This window comes from Etheostoma cragini, chromosome 6 (genome assembly GCF_013103735.1).
Source record: "Etheostoma cragini isolate CJK2018 chromosome 6, CSU_Ecrag_1.0, whole genome shotgun sequence".
NCBI lineage: Eukaryota > Metazoa > Chordata > Actinopteri > Perciformes > Percidae > Etheostoma > Etheostoma cragini.
Window position 1 is genome coordinate 18,142,114 of NC_048412.1, and position 11,482 is coordinate 18,153,595.

At 41.9% G+C, this 11,482-nt stretch overlaps 1 protein-coding gene across 1 annotated transcript; it reads right to left on the minus strand.

The window, feature by feature from the left end:
• Positions 1-1,165: 1,165 nt before the first annotated feature.
• leng8 (leukocyte receptor cluster (LRC) member 8) lies at positions 1,166-11,111 on the minus strand. Its single transcript, XM_034873477.1, has 15 exons — positions 10,762-11,111; positions 9,442-9,571; positions 8,200-8,364; positions 7,957-8,034; positions 7,209-7,629; positions 5,443-5,614; positions 5,183-5,353; positions 4,639-4,887; positions 4,383-4,547; positions 3,969-4,263; positions 3,607-3,708; positions 3,442-3,510; positions 3,225-3,354; positions 2,927-3,134; positions 1,166-2,823 (listed from the first exon to the last, which is right to left on the minus strand). The coding sequence occupies exons 1-15, from the start codon at positions 10,800-10,802 to the stop codon at positions 2,661-2,663; spliced, it is 2,559 nt and encodes an 852-aa protein (XP_034729368.1). The 5' UTR covers positions 10,803-11,111; the 3' UTR covers positions 1,166-2,660.
• Between the last annotated feature and the right edge of the window lie 371 nt (positions 11,112-11,482).

An 11,482-nucleotide genomic window follows, 5' to 3' on the forward strand; every position in this document is an offset into this window, starting at 1 on the left:
TAGCAAAGAGGACAGGGGATCAGGTAAATGAAGGGGAAAGAAAGAAAACATGTTGAGATCATTGTCATTGCAAAATGTCTGCTGAATTAAATGGTCAACCATCAACAGTTTGACAAACAAATTCTAGATCAAGGTTTCCAAGAGTGTTTGGTCAATCTAATGGAAATTTGTCCCTTTGAAGAAGGTGTTAACATTACACGTTTGGCTATATCAGCCTTGCATGGGACAATCTGCCAACACTAAACTGCCACAAAACAGGCAAGATGTAGTAATGTGTTTGCCTGAAGAAGGGACCATTTTAATATTTGTCATATAACTGAAAATCAAGAACGATATCTTACCACAGTCTGGTTTAAGAGCCTGTGCCAATGTTTTCAGGCTGTACTGAGAGACACTAGCAATTATCAACTCCACCACCACATCCACTCTAATGAAGACATAGCACACAACCCAATCCATAACGGTTCGTACTTAAGTTTACATATTCACATAAATGGTTGTAGAGTTTTGGAAAAATCCAGGAGAAAAAAAAACAAAACAAATAATTCACACTTACCGTGTGTAAACAATAAAACCTACACTATGCACTAATTGAAAAGAAATCCCAGCAATATCATACAATATTTACAAAAATATACTCTGTAGACAAATGTAGATTGTACAGTGAGCATGTATGCACAAATCTTCTGGTCAGTTACACTTAAATACCTCTGGCTTAATATTTCTACAACGTTAATTAATACTATTCAAATAAAAATAACTCAAATTATGAAGAACAATATCCAAGCTTGACAAGACCCGTTTTTTTTTTATTTCAGCCTTTTATAAGGACCCAAATTATAGGATATGGTGGAAAGCAGTACCCAATTAAGTCAGTGTGAAAGGTCGTGTTGGTTAAAGGGTTTATATTTCCGAGCCTAAAATAGTGTGAACCTCTATTCTAGGTCCTGAAAAGCAAAACCGGAAGACAAATGGGCCAAAATCCTATCACAAAGAACTAACTTCACCACAACTCCACTGCCACTTAGATAAACTCTGTTTTTCACTTCAGGAAAATAAGCTACAAGTGCAGCTTTTATTTTTGAAAAAAAAATCCTAAATACGTGCTGAATCAATGGACATATAAGCACTTGTCTTCACTCAATTTCCATCTACCTTTTTATTAAATTGCTGTCTACATCAGTTTGACGAAATAATTTACCATCTGACATTCAGACAGCACAAGTACACGTGCAGTAAATTTCTGGGATCTTACTTATTACTCGTTTTAGGATATTGTCCAATTTGTTACGATACTTAATTGACCTGTCGCATATCGTAAATTATCATAAAAATCTGCTTTGCAGCGCCATAATTCATTCTCTTTTTGTCAAGATAAAGGCAAAACATACAATGTGAAACCTTTAACAGAAGAAATGTGAGGCAACATCTGTTGTGCCGTCATCTACCTCCATCCAGAGAAGTCTCTTTCGCTTACCAGCCTTGCAAACACCAGAGCAAGATGCAGCATACAAACCACTCGTTATTCCTTCTTGAAGCAGCGGCATGTTTCCCGCTGATGAAAGATGAACATGGATGAAAGATGGGCTTCATCCCTGTGCGGTGTTGTTTGGGCCTACGGGATTCTCGGTACTGGCAGGACTTCTACATAAGGATGATGGAAGCAGAATCGCCCTCTTCTCTTTCTCTGGCTGCTCTGGAGCTGGAGCTCAACTTTGAGGGTACGGAGTGAGGAGATCACCTTGATGAAGAACACTAGACTGTATTCTCTATCGTGCATAATGTCAATGCTCATTAGGTTGAGACTTTTTCCCCATAAATGGCCAACCTTTTCATGACTGAGACCAGTGAATTAATAGAACTTAATTCAATCCGGAACAACACTTTAGACTTCAGTCCATTGCTCTCACAGGCCACACTTTTGGGGACAAGGACCAGGATGCACAGCCATCTGTGGATACCTTTAGGAAAACAGGCGCAGGACATACAAACCACCACCGTTTCTTCTTTCAGACAAACTGCCGGCGTCTTCTCATCGTGTTGTTTCACAGTCTCTACGAGGAATATGTAAACTTGACCTGAATCTGTAGGCTTAACTTCAAACAGGAGAGTGACTTGAATGGCTTGAAGAACAGCTGTTTGTATTTCCCTTTTGGTTGACAAGGCTCGACTCTTCAGGTCTTGGAGCTGTTGACTTGAGGAAGGAAAAAAACATAACAGAACACTGTTAGCTTTGACATCTGATGGCGGTTACGGAACAGGAACCATGAGGGTGCCTCCCTAATCTGGTTCTGTGACTTCTTGGCCACTAAATGCTGAGATCCCATGTTACTCCCAAATCTAGACTCTTCTCTCACTTTTCTGGGATTATAAATGCAGTGAGACAACTTGGGCATTAGGCTTAGCTACAAGATTTGCGTGACAGTGTTTGCAGACTTGTGTTTAAAACACTTCTTATCTGAGTGCCAGAAAATACATCTGAAATCTCTTGCAGTAGAGTATTCTAGCATGTATCTTTCTATGTGGGTCATCTATAGCGGTTAGTTTGCCAACTACTCTATCTGAACAAGCTGAAGTGTCTGAAGTGCAATGCATTGTATAGGTTAGGATCCATGATGGTCCCTTAGTGCCTCCCCTCATGGTGCTACCCCCCCACCCACTCAGGAGGCAGCCAAAGCAGCTGTGCTGGTTTTGCAGTCTATTTTTTGGGGGTCACAGGGGTAGAAGGTGACACCTAGCCCAGTAAGAAACGCCATACAGGAGTCTAGACAAGAGAAGCCCAGATTGGACTGCACGTACTGCACTGGCAAGTCGGGCCTGAACCTGAGGACAGAGGAAACAGAGAAATGGGGATCACAGAAGTTATGAGGACTCTAAAATGAGGACCTAAAATGGGTAAATATACATTTCTTTAAATTTGACTTACGTTTTGACTATGGCCCGAAGTGCAACCTTTCTTTCCCTCTCTACAAACTTGTCAATGAGGTATGAAGCCATGCGCGGGGCTTCCTTGTACAGAATAAAGAAACGTCGATAGTTTCCTAACGCCCAGGCGGCACGGAGTGCGAGAGCATGAGCCACACACACATCTGCCCGCAGCGCCGGGGTCAAATACACCAATTCAGTGGTCAGATCTGGAAGAAAATGGATGGCCAGAGTTCAAAAAAATGGATGCAAAGGGTTTAGAATGTGTATGTGATAGCAAGAAAACAATGTGAGCATACCTCCAGAGTTTTTAGTGAAGATGTAATACAGCAATCTATATGCTGTAAACTCTCCGATGTTCTCTGAGGGATGTTCCTTATACAGGGCCTTCAGCTGGGTCTGGCACTGGTTGAACTCTTCATGGTCCCCCTGAAGACAATAAACATGCAAGTAGTATTTAAAAAAAATACTGCAATGACTTTTAGCTACTGCAACTCTTAAGAAAAACAGACTTACCTTTTCAAGAGCAATGCGTGCATGACACTCGTACACTTCCACTGTGAAGTCAGTACGAACTCCTTGGACCTGGAGTGGGGGGTGGGATAAACACATTTAGAAAACCTAAATGACAACACAAACCAAGGCAAGGGGACAAATGAATCACTTGTGAAGATAACCAACCGTGAGGTCCTGTCGTATGGACTTCATCTGTTCGCAGGCATAGGTGTAGTCGTGGTGGGTTTTCCAGTGGATTTTTACAGCCTGCAGAGATTTTCTCAGGACCTGTGTAAAATAGTGTTCAGAAACAGATCAATGTCTGGATCTTGATCTTCTGTGATGTAGAATGGGACATAATAATACTAATACTCAAAAAGGTTTCCTCATGTGTCACCTACTCTCTTCTACATTGTTTTGTACCATTTGCATGGTATTAAGTATGCTGAAAAACTGATTAAGAAATCCTTAACACTTTTATTGAGTATTTCACAGACAATAACTTTGAAGAACGACAGGTCTCCAAAAAGTAGAAGAGTACAACTTACATGCACGGGGCGTACAGTGGAGGGGTCAGGGGCACAGGTGAGCCTCAGATAGGACTTGGTGATGTCCTGGCACGTTCCCACAATGGGGCAGTCCTCCCAGCTGAGGCCCTCCTGTGTTCCATCAGGCAAGTCCAGGGAATTGATGGAGAGAACCAGGGGTTCTGAGCGAAGCTGCTTGTGGAAACGAGCTGCTCTGCTCTGCTTCTTGGCTTCTCTGTTGGGGTCATGAAAATCTAGACCAGCGTTGCCACCTTTCCTCTTCTTTCCACCAGCTGGATTGGAATCGTCCATGTTTCTGGGAGAATAACTTGAAAGGTTATTGTCCATGCCATAGAGTAGTTAAGTAGCAAGCCTTCGTCAAGAACAGTGATCAGTTACATGTTTGTAAATTTATTTATTTATTTATTTACTTACCGCCTTCCTCGGTTTGCCTTTCCTCCTCTTCCACGTCCTCTCTCGCCGCCTCCACGGCCTCTATCCCTGTCATTACCACGACCACGTCCACCTCTCTGACTCCGTCGGGACAGCTGCGGTCGGAGGTCACTGGAGATGCTGCTGTCCGACTGTGAGCCAGAATCACTAGGCGCATAGAGACACACAACTTTCAAAAAGGGGAAGTTCACAGGAAGCCTTCAGTAACCAAAGAAAAGGTGGGGAAATAGCGCCTTACCTGCGTCTGTGCCTTTGGTTGCTGCGGTCCCTGTTTCGGCCATGGGAGGGGGATGGGGTGCGGGAGGAGGAACGGGACGAACTAGAAGAGGGACTCCTTTGAGAAAATATATTTCTGTAGTGGCCCAATCGGTGTGCACCACCCCTGCCTCTTGGAGACGCAGCCATTGCACTTCCACCACGACTAACTGAGCCATCTGATGACCTCTGGGATGCAACAGATCCCCAACGAGACTGCTTGGCCTTTAGTCTACAAAAAACAAAGACCCAAATCCCAATGGTTCAACGTGCAGGCAACACTATCAACAAGTCACAAGAGTCCACAACTATTAAGAGCAAAAAAAATGCATCATCAATATCACTGCAGTCAAATTGATTAAAAACAATCGCAGAATTCAACTCTACACACAACTGAAACCGCATCAAAATATAGTACATTAATATTTGTTAAATCTGCAAAGCTCATGGTCAGTAGTTTGAAGAAATGTCAAATCTTGGATAACAATATATACACCAGGCAAACACTAAACCACTTCTAGACTCACTCTGGCAATGGCTCATGAGTCCAATCGATGGTGTAAGCCGACCCATCCTTCAACCGGTCCTGCAGAACTTCCTTCAGCACCTTCTCTGTGCGATCTTTGTCTTCCTCTGTCTCACAGGCTGTAAAACAGCGTTGCACATATTCCTTCATGGCTTGGGGCCAGTCCTGGGGTCTGGAGAGAAATCATTTTAAGTCAGCATCTTATTTACAGATTTATTTATTTATTTATTTTTTAATCTGGAGCGACAGACCAGCTCTTACCGTGTCTGAGCACCTCCAGGTGCAACACTGGCCGAAGATGGGGAAGAAGGAGTTGGATTCAATCCTGAGGGCTGCTCGCCTGGAGGGAAAGTTGGATTGGACATTGAGGAACACTGAACCTGATAGGGCCGCTTGTGAATATTGAACTTCACAGAAGCTGTCCCAGGAGCCTCTGTGAGAACAAAAAATAAAAAGGAATATAATGAAAAAATAAAAACTAGTCATTGTGGTGTTTCTTCTTTCTGATTAGCCTTATATAGCCTGTATATGTATAAAAAAAAACTCAACTGACCTTGGTTTCACATCTCGCAAAACCCATATATACACACCGTGTGTGTGTGTGTGTGTGTGTGTGTGTGTGTGTGTAAGTACAGGCCAAATGTTTGGACACACCTTCTCATTCAATGAGTTTCCTTTATTTTCATCACTATTTACATTGTAGATTCTCACTGAAGGCATCAAAACTGAATGAACACATGTGAAATTATGTACTTAAAAAAGTTAAACAGCTGATAACATGTCTTATATTTTAGTTTCTTTAAAGTAGCCACCCTTTGCTCTGATTACTGCTTTGAACACTCTTGGCATTCTCTTGATGAGCTTCAAGAGGTGGTCAACTGAACAGTGTCACCAGCAGAGCACCCCCACACCATCACACCTCCTCCTAAATGCTTCACAGTGTGAACCAGCCATGTGGAATCCCTCCAGTCACCTTTTCTGCGTCGCACAAAGACACGGCGGTTGGAACCAAAGATCTCAAATTTGGACTCATCACAGACCAAAGCCAAATGTCCATTCCTTGTGTTTCTTGGCCCGAACAAATCTCTTCTGCTTGTTGCCTCTCCTTAGCTGCTATCTGACCATGAAGGCCTGATTCGCACAGTCTCCTCTTAACAGTTCTTCTAGAGATGTGTCTGCTGCTAGAACTCTGTGTGGTATTCATCTGGTCTCTAATCTGAGCTGCTGCTAACTTGAGATTTCTGAGGCTGGTGACCAGATTAACTTGTACTCAGCAGCAGAGGTGACTGTTGGTCTTCCTTTCTTGGGGGGGTCCTCATGTGAGCCAGTTTTGTTGTAGCGCTTGATGGTTTTTGCGACTGCACTTGGGGACACTAAGTTTTCGCAATTTTACAGACTGACTGACCTTCAATCTTAAAGTAATGATGGCCACTCGTTTCTCTTTACTTAGCTGATTGGTTCTTGCCATAATATGAATTCTAACAGTTGTCCAATAGGGCGGTCGGCTGTGTATCAACCTGACTTCTGCACAACACAACTGATGGTCCCAACCCCGTTAATAAGGCAAGTAATTCCACTAATTAACCCTGACATGGCACATCTGTGAAGTGAAAACCATTTCCGGTGACTACCTCATAACCCTCATTGAGAGAACACCAAGGGTTTGCGGCGCTATCAAAAAAGCAAAGGGTGGCTACTTTGAAGAAACTAGAATGTAAAGCATGTTTTCAGTTATTTCACACTTTTTGTTTAAGTACATAATTCCACACATTCATTTACACTTTTGATGCCTTCAGTGATAATCTACAATGTAAATAATCATGAAAATAAAGGAAAAAGCATTGAATTAGAAGGTGTGTCCAAACCTTTGGCCTGTACAGTACAGAAACACACAATAAACTATCTAATATAGTTAAAGGTTAATGTTGAAACAAACTGGTAATTCTTCACTCAAATGCAAATAAGGAACCCGTGGAGATAACATGAAGTAATTCAGTTCAGCTACCTCACAAAAGAGTAAATCTTACGTTTCATGCGGTGCCATAGTTGCTGTCCTTGTTTTTGGTTTTTGTTTTTGTTGGCCTCTCCTCTGCCAAGCCCTGGTACATACTGGCCTGGCTGTTGGGAGGTATTCTGAGAGGGCTGATATGTGTGCTGAGCCTGGAAGCCCTGTCCATAGTTAGGCCTGCCCTGGGAATGATTGTAAGCTTGCATTTGGTTGGGGTCACCGTGTGGGTATTGCATGGAATTATTGGCACTGTAGGCATTTTGTGATGGAGGAGGGGGATACTGGGAATTGGGTGGGGGAGGAATAGGTGGGGGTGGAGGAGGAGGGGGTGTCTCAGACGTGGTAGGGCTCTGGGGTTGCTGGGGAGTAGCAGGGGGAGGGGGTTGTGGTTGAGAGGGGTAGCCTGAGGACTGGTCTTCCATTCCAGGCACTGGAGGAGGCTAAAAAAAGAAAGGAAAAATAGTTATTTACAACTTTTTACTAGAAGCTCAAGAAATGCCCGGGGAATAAAGCTGGCATGCCTTACACTGTATATTAATTTCACCCACCGCTCATACTACTTCTGTCATACTATTACAATGAATTCATCTAAACAGGTTTGATAGGGTAACTGGTCATGTCGCGTAAAATCACTTTGTCCGGCATTCATAGTTCTAGGGTTGTACAACGAAAAGGGTCGTGACAAACCAATCACTTCTCATCAATTAGATCTGTGATTATACATGTGAGTTAATGTAGGGGTCCATGGTACATAAGGGGTTATGCACCTGTCCATTGGAGGGGGTAGTTCCTGGGTAAGACCCTGGGGGGACGCCAAACTGATTTGGTGGATATGAAGCTCCATACTGGAAATGTAAAGAAACATGTCATTTTTTAACCTTCCCAGCATTGGATGTTATTTAAGAAGATACAAGCCTCCCAGCTAACTGTGTTGAATGCAGTAAATGTATTTGTATTAAATGTTATTATGGTAACATATTGATTAGAGCAAAATTACTTTCTGTACTTACTGGACCCATGGGGTAGTAGTAATTATATGGGTACGTGTATCCAGGATAATGCTGCTGAGTTTGCTGGTACCAAGGATAGTACTGCTGCGGTTGTTGTTGTTGTTGCTGCTGCTGCTGCTGCTGAATGGCAGCAGAGTCAGTCACTGCTGGCTGAAACTGACTGGCCTGAAATAACACACATGCACACGTAGATTGCTAATAAATACCACAAATAAATTGTTATTTTAAATCAAGAACAGAAAGGAAATCATCTAGCGAGGACAAAAGACACAAGAATATACAAAACAAAGTCTTTGTGATCCTAATTACAAACCAACACAGATCATGTTTACAGGGATTTCCCTCTCTTACACAACCAAACCATGGTTTTGTCATTTAAGACACTTATTACTTCCGTTTGGCGATTTTTTCTTATGCAGACGACTAATGGGGTCCAATATAGTCAGGACACACACTGCATTAGGGGTGGAAGGGTTCATGCATTTGTACTTAACTGAAAACGGTACAGGTGTCACGGTTCGGTACATGAATTTACACTGAGAATACACGGTATAAAAACAAATAAAAACTTTGAGACTGTATGGCCGCCAGTGTCATGCACTCTCGTCTCATGCTCTCCTGCCTGCCTCGAAAACTTAATTCTTCGGGTCAGTTACAATAGTACAGAGAGTGGTGGATAAGACGAGGACTGTGTCGGCGTTGTTCAGCAGTTGTTGGGTATGGGAGTGGAAATACATCTAACACACAAACGCATATCCGACGCCATCACCCAGATGTACCAATCACTGGAACAAGACAAAAAAACGGTCCAACTTCTCCTTAACCAGGCTTTAGATACAATTAGGGCTTTTAGTATTTGCTGGATGTACTCTAACCATGTTACAACATGCCAATTATTGTATATAATTTGCACTTTTATAAATAAGAGATGCATTTTCAGTTTTTTAGCTGATTGTCTAATTTTGTTTACAAGTTCCAGATGGAGTCTGGAGATGATGTGGGATACTTATTGTTTACATCTTACTTTACACACTCAGGTTAGAGAATTTATGACACTTAGCGGTACAGCGTGAGACACGCACACTAAACACAAAATTGCCTTCTGCATTTTTGTTTTGCCCTCAATTGTACCAAACCGTGATGTCTGAACCGAACCGTGACTTCTGGTCACCGTTCCACCCCTACCAAGCGTGCATTTGAAAATCTTACTGTAAGCAATTGGACTTGGGCAGACACACACACCTCTGCTGTGGCCGTTCGGTTGGCTTGGGCAGTCTTAGCAGAGCTCTGACTCTTGTTAATGGACGCGAGTGCTTGTCTTGCTTTCTCCCATTCTGGGTTTTCATGAACCTGGCCATCTCCACCAAAGGACCTGCCATCAACAGAAGAATGTGATAGTTTTAGAATATTTAAATGAATTAATTTGTTAAACTAATACATGTATAACCATAAACACATTGAGGTTGAGTAACACAAAACTGATAATATATTAATAAAAACATTAAGGGATATGAAAACAAACATATATTATGTTTGTTTAAACGTTTACACTTGGTTCACTGTGACCTACTTAGCATTTGCCTTATCTTACATCTAACAGTAGGCTAATCCTCTTGGTTAAAGCCAAGCAGAATCAATTTTAACGCCCTAGTGTGAACACACAAGAAAGTTGACTCAGGCTTTTTGGTTCTCTTCAAGTGCAAACACAAAAACAGTAATATGGCTAAATACAAAGTCAACAAAACTGAACCACCATCTGACTATGTACTGATATAAGTTTGTATTTAAAAACGCGTGTATATACATACACACAACTGTTGTAAACACATATACACACGTAAACAAACAGCTCTATGAGGATTTTCAAAGGTAATACAGCAGGGTATAGCAAAAGTGCAAACGGTGCAGTAATAAATTAAGAACTATACATTATTGTGTATTAGTTATTATGTAGCTAAAGTTACACAGGTTTCCGTTAGCCTGTGGATGCGAAGCCTGCCCGGACATAAGATAAACAGGTAACGTTAGCAATAAGGTTAGCCACAAGTTAGTGTTTATTGCATTAGAATGCGCCAAACTCTTCGTCGACAACAAAATATGGCTATAATACAGTCTAAAACGTTAAGCTAACTAAGATTTTTGCGTTCTGTTACCAAAACCAATGGCCTGTATGCTAACACCTGCCATCATCAAGCTTGCTTCCGATTTGTATCTTCCGATTCGGCAGTTAGCTAGCTAGCTAACGCTAAGTGTAAAGTTGAAGGAAACGGATCCCCGATTTGACAACGTTAGTGTTTAACTAGACCTTACGCTAGCTAGCTAGCCCAATATTGTCTTCGTGTTAAAAGAATCAGTGAAATCTCCCTTTATAGCATTTTCAAATCAAATGAGAAGCCAACTTTAGCGTCGTATTATAAGACAAGTTAATTATCATTTACTCAAGCCACGCCAGCAATCTCGACGGTTTTATACAATATATTGACATTATAGTCTTACGTTAAATGTAATTTATTTAATTCCCCTCGTTTTATGGATATTATCTAGCGAGAAAATGTAACCTACCAGTTTGTTGTAGATGTTGCTTGTTTCGTGTTGGCGGCCATTTCGCCACTGACTAGCGTAAGCTAACACTTGGACAGTTGTTCGCTAGCAAAGCTAGCTGGCTAACAGCTAACGTCGTTAGAGTTAGCTCTCCTGCTAAAGCAAAACAAAATGAATTCTAACACGATGATCAACTGATTACAAGAAGATCGGCCAGCCCGTCGCGACCACAGTCAATCTATCTAAACTCAAAATTTAATATGCTTTCATCAAAGGTTAAAATGTACAAATTCAATGAACATTCGCATATTTGCTGCCGTCGTCGTTGACGACCAACTTCGTCTGAGTGACTCGACTGTGGAGATACAAAATGGCAGATAAGTAACTGGTAACTGGCCAAGTCAGGTGACGTTGTGGTATTTAATGTTATTTTCCCCCAGAGTTAGTCCTCTCAGGCAAAGCCTTCTCTCTCTTGTTAGTCCCACCTTGTGTACCACGCCCTACATGGGGTGATTTACACCAATCAAATGCATAGCTGTAGGTTTAGGTCAGAGCCTTATTCATCTACTAGCCTGTCAATCAAAACGAAAGGGATAGGATTGTAACGCCTGGCAGGCCTGAACGCAGGACATAATTTTCTCTCAAATTGGTAGTGACTAGACTGTATGTATGTTGATATGATTGATTGGTCTATGGTGGTGACCAAGAAAAATATGTGCGTATATATATATATATATAGGCT